At 41.5% G+C, this 12,255-nt stretch overlaps 1 protein-coding gene across 1 annotated transcript in view; it reads left to right on the top strand.

Moving 5' to 3' along the window:
* Positions 1-8,360: 8,360 nt before the first annotated feature.
* Positions 8,361-12,255, top strand: part of DNER (delta/notch like EGF repeat containing) — a 134,098-nt gene continuing 130,203 nt past the window's right edge. The window contains exon 1 of the mRNA XM_049803190.1: positions 8,361-8,685. Within this exon, the coding sequence (XP_049659147.1) occupies positions 8,419-8,685 (267 nt within the window). The 5' untranslated portion in view covers positions 8,361-8,418. The remainder of the gene's footprint in view (positions 8,686-12,255) is intronic.

Genomic DNA, 12,255 nt, shown 5'->3' with positions numbered 1-12,255 from the left:
CACTGCTGTGTTAGTACAAAAATGTCTTGTGTGTAGCCATAAAGATGAAAGTAAGCTATGTAATGTTTTTAGTACTGTAGTTTTCTATATTTTTTGGTAGTAATTTCAGAAACATAAAACATTAATATATAATTTATTCACCCAGAACTAAAAGTAAAGGGAGTAATTCCACCCACTAGTGTGTTATACAGGATCTGCCAGCCTGACAGAAGCCAGGTTGGCATATTCAAGTCACTCCCTAAGATTTTTGAATTGGGGTGTGATACATCCTAAGCCACTTTCTCTCTGATTATCTCAAAGACTGAATGATTCTAGTACCAAGGTACAGATTAAGGATGTCTATATTTTGTGTTCCCAAGTCCCAAGACATTCAGAGCTTGAGTGATACAGCTGTGTTTGCATAATACTGCAGGTGACCTGGCGAACACTTACCAGACAGTACCTATCCTGCTATGATTACTGAAAGCAATAAAGAATCTTTATTTATATTTGCATTAGTAATACATTTCACATTGGGTATTCTATTTGTTTGTTTATTGTAACTTATGTGCATGTGACATTTACACAGTCTGGCATTTATTTCTCAAGATTTTTATGGTATAAGGAAAAGCCCATGTAATCTTTTGGCCTATTCCCTATGAAGTTTTTACAGGTCCACAGTAAGCTAAACATATTGCCTGTTTTCTCAGAAACCAATAAATGTTCATGGGAGATGACTGCATGAAGAAAATGTATTTGCAGTGATTATACAAGGAGAAATGGTGAGTATTTAACTTTTATTGCCATGAAATGTCCATGTGAGCTATAGCACATTAGTCTTAATAAATACAGTGACCAAAAGATATTCAGTTCATCTAAAAGCATGTTAACAAATGGCTTGATCTTAGTGTAGAATCACCTACAGAGGTAAAAATGCTACGTAAATTACTCGGATAGCACGTAGCTCCTTAGTCGGTGAGAAAAAAGTAAAACTAGATCCAATGGGTGACTGATGAAACTAGATTAATTCAGATTAAAATTATGTTTTAAATTCTTGAGAAAAATATACCTAGTCTTCATTTCTTGTGGTCTTCAAATAAAGACTGGATACTGTAAGCTACGCATATTTCTAGTCTTGACATAAAATAAATGAGAGCGGTTCTTTGTGGGAGGCCTAATGAAAATTGCCCTAGAACTGTCTTAAAATATTACCATTTTGTTTCCAAGAGGTTTTTAGAAACAGTGGATACAATATATAACAAGCTATCATTAACACTGACTGTTGACTATGTGGAATGCCAGTACATGTCCATTCCCTCTGCAAATGGCACTGATACCTTGATTATGTCAAGTCTCCTTTTCCCTAACTTTCAATTGATGTTAACAACATGTATATTGCATAGTGCCCCTTTTTTTTCAGTATAAGTGCTTGTCATACTGGCTTCATTGTTTTCCCATGAATAGTGCATGTATGACATTTAATCTGATTTTTTTTACAGAATTTACAGCCTAATTGTTTTCTATAGCAAGATTTATGATTGTGTAAGTCAGTAGTTCAGAGCTATAGGGTAAGTTTTCTACTTACCACTGGCTTTCTGTAGGAAGTTAGACAAGAATGCAACTTGTTGGTTAGTTGTCTAAATAGTTTAGGATCTGGGCTGGAGCTTGAGCTGTAAAACTGGGATAATATCACTTCCCACCTCAGTGGAGGGCGGTGAGGAGGTGGGGAGTCATGATCAGCACTGAGTAAGTTAACTGGGAGCCTGAAGATTGAGCCTATAAAGGAGTCAAGGTATTTTGTGGATCCACATTTACTAAAGTACTTGTATATATCTCTTATTTGAAAGAAATACTTAGGGAGAGAATGAAATTGAAAAAAACAAGGTTGGACTGAGCCATAATCTACTACTTGCAAATGATGTGCAAGAGAACATAGAAAGAAGGTGACGTTTATCTGTGAATTTCAAATCTAGTGAGGGTGATATTACTGAGCAATAATAAATTGAATAACTTGAAAAGAAATGAATACCTGAAAAAGGAGGTTTGAAAGAATAACGTCATGAAGGAAAAAAATACCAAAACACATAAATTCAGTTTTGTATTTGCTGTGAAATTTTGTGTTGAGATTAAAACAATAAAAGCAGTTCTCTATTTAGGATATTTTTACTGCTGGCTGCTGCCTTGAGAATCTCAGGTGCTGGCCCTTTTGTGACCACAAACCAGACAAAAGCATCACCTTTTTGTTTACTGCTCAGGAAGAATAACCAAGAGAAACATTAAGCCTTAAAACATCTCACTAGATTACCTTATGACTTTCCCCCCTTCCCCCCCTCCCCCAGGTAAAATGTCTATTGATATTTTATTTATCCTTCTCTTTTCCTCTGTACAGCTTCTAATGTGTAAGGTTTTCCAGTCAACCAGAATATAGATGTCATGTCCTCTGCCATATACACCTTGAAATTCATAGAAATAAAAAGTCATTTACTTACTGGTTATAAAAATAGTTCTTCTTGAGATATAGTACTTCCTTCAAGTTCTCATGGTCAAATACTTGTTCTGATAGCTGTCGTATTAAGCATATCATTTGAATTGCTGAAGCATCTATGTAAATTCTAAGATAAAGATTTAAGATAATTCTGACATTATTTAAGATTCTGTGCTTTGCAACTTGCTCTGTTTCTTTGACTAAAAATTACTGCCTGTATGAATGATACATTATAAATTTTTTTTTTATCTCTATTGAAATTGTAGTCACATCAAATTATTATTTGAAAGCCTAAGTCATGGCTTAAGGATAGAGTGGAAGACTGTGAATGGCAAAACCTATACATTCTTTCTTAATTATTTTGTTGTATCTACATCATAGGATTTAAACATCTTAAGCTATGGCTGTGTTAGCTGCAATGCTTGTTTTGTGGTGTTACTTACAGACTTTTCAAACAAGCTCCTTAGAAGTTGATTCAAACTTAGTATAAACATGCAGGATTTTACCCAGCGTAGTTTTGTTTTCTTAAAGCTGGGTTCAGATCAGTCTTTTTGTAAGATGAATTTCTCATTTCATGAAGTACAGTAATATTTGCTGTAGTGTCACACAGCATGGTGATAAAAAACATTATTAGAGTATAAAAAGCACATCTTTGCTGCAGAATGGTCTACTTGCAAGTTATGTGTATAGCTTTTTGGTGAAAGGTAGAGTAGCTATTGAGACAATTTTTCTGTCAACTTTTAGAGGAAGATCTTAAACAGCTGACAGTCATTTTGTTTGTGAAACATCTATACTGTGTAGAGGTATGGATTAATTTTATTCCATTGTTCTAAAAATATATATAAAAAATACCCAGGATGATAAAAGTTCCTGTGAGCCAAACAAATAGGTGAAGATGTGGGAAATACTGCTACTCCTGAATTGTCTGTCTGCCACGGATAAAACAGGCATCATGGATTTTCACAGCACAGTGGTTTCGTGCTCCCCAATAGAAGAGTTTAATTTCTGCTCTGTGGATTTTGTCTTAAAACATGATTTATGATTCCCAAGATTTTATGATTCCCACAATGATGAATATTTCTGTACCCGCGCTGGCAGCTCTCTCTTGATACTAGTTGTATCAACACCTCTCTACTTGTATGTGCCACAGATCGCCCAAACAGCAGACATTAAATAACAACATATAGTTTCACTGTTGACAGTGGTAAACAAATCAGCATGATTATCATCAGTTTCCTATATCAAAATTAACAAACAAAAAAGAAGAAAACACGCAAGCTTCAAACAGCTTAATAAAGTGGAGAAAAGTAAAATAAATATAAATGCAAAAACTGGGGAGGAAAGAAGATAAATCCATACACATTGTCTGGGAGCAGGGTGTTTGCCAGTCTTCGTTAAGATAAAAGAAAAATAGTAATTATTCAGGTGCATATGAAAATAAAGCAACATTTTCCTCTCATCCACCTACAGCAGTGAACTATATATTTTTTTTAAATTTTGTCTCTGTTCAGAGCCTTAAACTAACCTTCTCCTGTAGCCAAAATCTGCCCTCTCAAACCCATGAAGATCAGCCAAAATAAGTTCCAATGTGAAGCACCTGAGCATGCAACTTCTGAGGCGAGTATTCTTACTGAATTCCATGGCTGCTTACATGTGTAAATGTGTACTTCAGTATTTTGATAAATTGAGGTGTGGATCATTCAAACAGTTATATTAATAGAATTTGCTGGAATAGAAACTATGTGCTTGGAAAAAGAAAGTTCAATACATGTACAAAACATTTTGAATAAATGCATTTTAAGCCTTATGAAACACAACGTTAAACAAACAGTAATAGTTTCAGTGATTGTGGCAATGATTTTCAAAAGGATTTACCTTTAATTTTGGCAGCTGTTGGATATGGGATTGGGAACATGATGGGCAATTTCAGAAATCTGACTCCAGTTGCATGAGTGGGGACCCTTCTGAAGTTTCTCAAATGAAATTAAAACCCCAGTCCTTTAGGTAGATTGGAAGTGAAACCCCTGAAATGACTTAAAGCAGGCACAAGCTGAGGGAGAGATGAGGAAAATGGCAATTCCGCACTCTGCAAACCAGTATCAAAAAAACATGATTGCAGCCTAACCCCAAACATGAAACAGCAGAACCACAGTCCAGACACTTGTCAGAAAATGCTCAACACAGTAACTGTCTCATCTGAATTAACTCCTCTACTAATAAAGAAAAATGTAACCAATAGTTAGTGGTTTTAAAAGAATTCATTAATATTTAGAAAAAAGATCATTGTTGTTATGGAAGACATTTAAAGCATGTAACTTCCTCTTAGGAAATCGTAGAGATTTTTTTTCCCTCACTAAATATTTAATCAGAACAGATAAAAAAATTCTCTGCACAATCTCCTTCAGGTCAGTAGAGGATGAGTACTTCTTCATCAAAATAAATAGTTAAGCTGTAATGTAACTTATCTAAGCCACAATAATAAACTATTAGACTGGTGACACAATTCAAATTCTAGCAAGTGTAAATGAGGCAGACAGCTTGAATCCTTATTGAATACTAAGATTAGTAATTTGTTTATGGAAAGCTGACTATAAAATTATTTAAACTATGCATATTGGAACATTAAAATGCATAAAAAGATACAGCATTTTGGAAAATCACTAGCTAATTAGGTAAGCATAATATTTTCTGTTGTACAGTTAAATATTTCCTTATGAAAATGGCAATTATAATGCAAACATTGCTTATATATTTTGTAAAATGCTAAGGAAACACATGTGATATATTTATGTCCTATGTGACTCAGAACACTGTGTTATGTCCTGCTCTGTTGGTTGACTAGCTTATTTTTAAAGTTGATCTCTTCTGCAAATACCATGCTACTACATCAACAGAATTCATTACCTGATCTAGCTGTCAGTCTTGAAACCATCTTTTCCAATACTTATCTATGTTATCTTACTACTGAAAAGCCTCAGATATAGACCACAGTTCCATCAGAATTACTGAACCCTTTGGGCGTACCAAGAACAATTAAGAAAGAGGGGCACTACATAACCAGTCTATTCAGGTGTTCTGTTTGTTATGAAGGTCTGTCAGCTGGTCAACACAATTAGCATCAGCCAGAAGAACTTGAGCGAAAAGAAAGATGGGTCAGGTTAGAGAGCAGAATGTTTTTTCAGATTGTCTGGTTCTATAAGATGTTTAGAGAACTGGCTGAAGCTAGTTATTAACTGTCCCTGATGCCCTGTGTGGAAGGGTGAAGTCGTAGGAGATTGGAAAAGGACTGTCATGGTTTAATCCCAGCTAGCAGCTAAGCACCATGCAGCTGCTTGCTCACCCCCCCACCCTGCAGTGGGATGGGGGAGAGAATCAGAAGGGTAAAAGTGAGAAAACTCATGGGTTGAGATAAAGACAGTTTAACAGGTAAAGCAAAAGCTGCCTGCATAAGCAAAGCAAACGAAGGAATTCATTCACCATTTCCCATGGGCAGGCAGGTGTTCAGCCATCTCCAGGAAAGCAGGGCTCCATCACCCGTAATGGTTACTTGGGAAGACAGACACCGTAACTCTGAATGTCCCCTCCTTCCTTCCTTCTTCCCCCAGCTTTATATGCTGACCACGATGTCATATGGTCTGGACCATCCCTTTGGTCAGTTGGGTTCAGCTGTCCCAGCTGTGTCCCCTCCCGACTCCTTGTGCCCCCCCCAGCCTGCTCGCAGAGAGAAGCAGAAAATGCGTTGGCTCTGTGTGAGCACTGCTCAATAATAACAAAAATACCCCTGTGTTATCAACAGTGTTTTCAGCATGAATCCAAAACATAGCCCCATACTAGCTACCATGAAGAAAATTAACTCTCTCCCAGCCAAAACCAGCACAAGGACAAACATTTTTATTGAGAAGGAAGGCAGAGAGGATTGCAGCCCAGCTGCTTTAACATCACATGTCACAGCAACCTGGGATACATATACAAGTTATTTCAGAGTGCTTGGAAGATAACAAGGAGACAAGTAGCAGGCTCTGTGGACTTATCAAGAGCAAATCATGTCAAACGAAATTATTTTCTTGTAGAACAGATCTTGTGAATGGAATAGAATGAAAAAACAGTTATTATAACTTGACATGGGCAAGGCCTTTGGCATTGCTTTCTACAACATTCTTATGAACAAGCTTAGCAAATTAACAAAAATGTTTCTTATGGTTGCAAAATTGGTTGATGCAAAACCCATGCTTAAAGAACAGTAAGTAGTATGTCAGTTTCAGATTGTCAGAATATCTTCCCAGTTCCTGGATTGCACCAAGCATTGATAATGACTAGTAAAGAAAAGATGATGATGAACTGGTCTGGTAAACACAGCAGGCTTTCTGTCTCAGCATGTGAAGGGCTCTGATGAACAAATATTGGTAGAAAAAGTAACTTTAAGGAGAAGATAGCTGTAAAATAAAGAAACAACTTAGTTATATATATTGGAATTAAGTTGTTTGTGGTTTTTGTTTGTTTGTTTTTGTTTTGTTGTTTTGTTTTTAAATTTGTATTACTACAGCCCCTCTAGGCTGTAGTAAACGTCAGAACCCACCGTTGTCGGGGGCCGGGGGAAAGTAAGTGAGATAATTTTGAAGGAAGGGGTCATTCCGGTGCTCGGGACGCAGCCCCAGCAGAGGGAGCCGCTGCGGCACCGAACTGGCCGCCGCTGGGGGGAAGGGGGTTCCTGGGGTGGTGGATGGAGGAGCAGTGACAGTTCACTCCAGCCTGGGTGCCGGGGATCGAGTATCGTGTTCAGGCTGCTGGAAACCTTGATGAGTTCTCAGTTCAATCTGCATCGCTAATTATTTCTGCTCGTGATACAAGCTTCCGCCGTACGTGAAGTGTGAAGGTTTATGAAAACTGTAGCATGTTGCTGCCAGTAATCCTCCTGTATCCTATGATAGCGATGTGAGAAGTCGTTAGTTACGAGAGATTCGAATACTTCACTTTTGCAGAAGCAAATGAAGAGAAGGCCAGAGAATGTGGATTATCTTCCTGCTGTCCCTTAACTGATTTGCAGACCATCTATCTTAGTTCTAATCAGAGGCAGTAAAAAAAAAAAATATCCCTGAAAGACTAGCAAAATAGAAATTGATTTTTAAAAATCAGCCGTACATAACCTCAATTGAGAAAGCCCGCGGCTTTTTTTGCAATATCAGATGTGACAGGATTCATTTTTGTGCTTTCCCTCTGCCTCTACTTTGGTCTCGATAGAACTTTAACGTGTTAATTATCGGCAGATGACACTTGTGAAACAGTAAGTAAGAAGCAAACGGTGAATCGTCCCGAGCAAGCAGTGCCTCTTTCAGGGTGGGTGTCTAACCCAGGGCAGCGCTCGCCCCCGCCCTGCGCTGAGGAGCCGAGGGCTGCTGCGTTGTCCCTTACAGCCGTCGCGCCAACCGCCGGCACCGACAGGTCAGCAACGCCTATCGGGCAGTTCGTTAATGCACCGCTCCCCTTTTGAACCGGCGTGCCCGGGGGAGCACCTCGGGGCAGCCGGGCCGCCGTTCCCCCGCCCGGGGGAGATGGGGCGCGGGCGCAGTCCGCTCCGATGCGAGCTCAGCCTCGGCTCTAGGGCCGAAGTAACGCCACCCTTGCCGCCCTCCGGAGCCTGCCCCTCAGCCCGTTGCACGCCCAGGCCGGCTGCCCCAGCCCGGGGCGGGGGGCGCCGCCGCCGGCCGCCGCCTCCCTCCCGGACCGGAGCCGGAGCCGGGGCCGGGGCCGGGGCCGCGCTGCGGGCGGGCGGGCGGCTGCCCCCTGCTGGGCGCGCGGCGGCGCGGCGGCCGGCTCCTCCCCGCCCAGTCCCCGCCCGCCCGTTGCCCGGGGAACGGGGGTAGGGAGCAGCCGGGCGGCCGCCGCCTCCATCCCCTCCTTCTCTCCTCGCCGGCGCCCGCAGCGGAGCGGCACCCGCGCCCGGACGCCCCGCCGCCATGCCCCGAGCCGCCCCGCTTCTCCTCCCGCTGCTGCTGCTGCTGCTCGCCCTGGCCCAGCGCCGCGCCTGCCTTCCCGGGCCGGCCACCGTCGCGCCCCTCGGCCGGGACCCCTGCCTCAGCCAGCCCTGCCGCAACAACGGCACCTGCTCGCCGGTGCCGGCCCGGGGCCCCGCCGCGCCCCGCCGCCTCCAGCTGCTCCTGCCCCAGCGTCCGGCCGCCTACAGCTGTGCCTGCCCCGCGGGGGTCACCGGCACCTCCTGCCAGGTGAGGGGTGCCCCCGCCTCAGCGCCTCCCTCCCGCCCCGCGTCCTTGCGCCCGTCCCTGCCCTTGGGTGTCCCCGCTCGGTCTGCGGCTGGCTCCCTCCCGTCCTCGGTCCGCCTCACCCCACCTCGTCTGCGGGCGTCTCTGCCCGCCCTGCCTCGCTCCGCGCCGAGCCGTTCCGGTGCCTCTTTGCCGGCCCGTTCGCCCCGGGAGGCGCGCAGCGGCGGCCGGTGCCCGTTCCCCCGGCGGGCGGCGGCGTGTGTCGTGCCCCCTCCCCCCCCCTTCCCGTACGAGCGGCCGCTCCCTCCCGCCGGCTCCTCGCGCGGCAGCCGTTGGTGCCGTTAACGGGCAGCCAGGGCTGCGCGCGGCGGCCTCGGCTCCCCCCCGGGCTCTCCGAGGGGCTGGCGGCGCTTCACGCCGCCGGACGCGCAAAGCGGGTGCCGGTACTGCGAGGGACGGGCTTGGAGCCGCGCCGCGGGCTGGCTGCCGAGCCGAGGGGAGAGCCGTCGCCCCCGGGCCTGAAACGGACCGACGGCGTGTGAGGGGCTCGGTTAGAGGTGACTGAGGATGGGGCTGAGCTCAGCCAGTGACTGCCGGGTTAATCTCAGTACTGGAGCCACCCCCGACCGTCCAGTCCTCGCCGTTTATTTAGTACTGACTTATTTTAAAGTGAAAAGGATGGTCCTTGGAAGTGGATGCTGTATTGCGTTGAATACTGATCATTAAATCGTGTCTCCGGTGGTCATTTTCGTAGATTAGGAGTGCTTGCTCCCATGTTTCGGGCACTTCTTGTATTGATTTTGAATTCTGAAAGGTTGGAATGCTCAGAGTAGGGATAATGCTCTAAAATAGGGAGAGGCAGTAAGCAGTACCTTTCTAACATGCTTGGTCATGGTGCGATTTAATGTAATAATATAATCGAATTATTGTCACCTGAAGATTGTAAGTTGTTTTTGGTTTGGTGTTGTTTTTTTTTTTTTTTTTCTCTAGAGTTAAGGATGAAAATCTTTGCTATCACGTTCACAAATTCACAAATCCCTAATCTTCCGTATCTTCAAATAAGGAAAAGCAAGTGCAGGGACAAAGAGGTTTGTTTCCTGCATATGTATATGATGGGTTACTTTCTGTGACAGCAGGGTACAAAAGGTTATATGGATCGGCTACCATTTCTTTATTAATGCTCTCAGTTTTAAGTGAACTTGACACAGAAGCAAATGAATTCAGGTAAATTTAGTTTGCTTTTTAGGTTTTTTTTTTTTTTTTAAAGTTCCTTAGTCATGTAGTATCTGAACTATACTGTTGAATAGATGAAAGGGATAATACATTCACCGAAGACTTAATGTGTAGGTGAGTATAAAAGTCATTGTAAAGTAGGAGCACTATGCACGGAGTTCTGCACTTGCCTTGAAATGTCTCAGCTGATTCAGTGTAACAATGAAAAGGAAAATATTTACGCAAATCAGATTCTGTAAAATCACAGCGATGAAAGTGTATTAAATAGATTTCTCTTTGGCTAATTTTAGCTCTTGTCCTCTTAAGAGTTTACTATGTTTCTATCGCTACAAAGAGAGAAAGAGAGCGCTGTGTGTTTGCTTCTGCTTTTTGCTGTTAGACTTAAGCGTCTGAGATCCATGACTGAAAGATTAATGACCCTTCTAAAGATTTAGTAAAATGTAATGCTTGGTGGCATGATGCCTCCTGTGAAGTGTTGTGTCTAGGGAACTGGATTTAATTGTTTTTCTAATAAAAGAGATAGGCAATATTTTCATAGCAGTTATGCTTTTTATTAACTAATAAGAGGAGGCTTACAGTGTCATATGTTTTGTTTCTTTTTATAAAATACCGAGTAATGACCCTTGCAAGGAAAACTGATAAAAAAATGAATATGTCTTCCAGCTATTATGTCAGCTGTTGCAGTATGGATGCCAGTTAGCTATGAAAAGTTAATATGGTTTTGAAATGTAACTTTAATTAACTAGAGAGTAGGCAGGCTTTTTAAAGGGGTAATATAAACACAATATATCCATAGTTGAGGTTTTGCTTATTTTATCAGAATAGGAAATAAATAAATATTGTAAAAATGCATTAATTCTTGTGTTACTCTGTTGTTCAGATGTCTAACAGCTTAATAGATGCGTAATGGCTTAAACTTCTACAAAGAAAGATAAAAACAGTCATGTTTTCTAATTCAATGATAATAAATAACTGTAAGGATTTTTTCTCATATCCCTTAAGGGTTATGCAAAAACTATGGGCTAAATCAGGGGATCATTGGGATATATCTAAACAAGGGGTTTTCATCTTACTGCTGAGGTTGTTATTGAACAGTTGGACTTGCAGAGGGGAATGCCAAGAGGGGAAAAAAGGACAGGAATTATTATGCTTAAATACCCAGATCGTGGAAGGTAAGTTTGCATTTTTGGACTTTGTGATGGAGCTACGCTTCTTTGGGAAGCTCACTTCCCTAAAAATATAGAATTACTTTCACGTTACCTGTTGTAGTGAATGCAACATTTTGCTGATTCTGCTCGGATGTGTTGAGACGTAGAATGAAGAAAATACGTCCTAAATGTGAATACAAGTCAACTGGGCACAGTCAAGTTGATAACGTAGAAGGGTTGCTAACAGTCAAAGTTGGAGGCTGCCCACAAATTTTGTTACTGAAGTTTATTGTAACTGGTTTTGATGTACTTGACAATGCTGGTGCTGGCACGGGAAAAGAATAAAACTGACATCACATACACATGAGATGCTTCTAAAAGTCCAGAGCTTTTCTATCACCAAGTGATGTATTTAACTTGGCCTTAAGCCAATTCCATGATCTTGTATTATAATTGCTTTAGTAACTCATAATTTATTTAACAACAGAAATTACAGGTCCTCTTAGTACATCTATAGCATGAATAATGCATGTGTATAGATCTCACATTGCTTACAGTTTGAATATACTTTGTTTTGCAAACTTCAGGTTTGTTTTGTTATGGATGATTTGGTTTCGCATTGTGGGACATTGCTCTAATTTAACTCAATTTCTTTTCGTGGTTGTGATTTTTTTTTTTTTCCCACTTCTCTTTACCATACTTGTAGTCTCTGCGAAGAAGAAATAGAATTAATGTGTTGAAGCATCTTAGTCTGAGCAAAGAAATCACATGTATTCCCAAGGAAATCATACAAAAATTATAGTGAATTCAACTGCTTTATTGCAGGAATTTGAAATTGGCCAACTCTCAACTTTACACTGAGAGAATTTGATGAATGGAGTAACAGATATTAAAGTTCCCTAAACTTTATATTCCCCAAATTTTTACTTATATTTTACTTCGAAAAGCAATCTTTAATCTTTATTTCTAACAGCTAGTCACAGCTAGTCTAATGGCTACTTTGTTATTTCTAATTATGTGTATAATCCAATAAAATTGTTTTTCTTGATCAGGGAAGTTTTATTGAAAAATTGATTTGTGTTAGTGCCTTATGAAATAATTTTAGAGACATACTAAATAGGAAATTAAAAATTTCATGATCGACTTGGTCATTTGCTTAAAAATACAGAATCTGAATTTAGCTAATTGCATT

Source organism: Accipiter gentilis, chromosome 6, assembly GCF_929443795.1.
Source record: "Accipiter gentilis chromosome 6, bAccGen1.1, whole genome shotgun sequence".
Taxonomy (NCBI): Eukaryota; Metazoa; Chordata; class Aves; order Accipitriformes; family Accipitridae; genus Astur; species Astur gentilis.
This window is presented reverse-complemented; position numbering and strand designations above follow the sequence as displayed.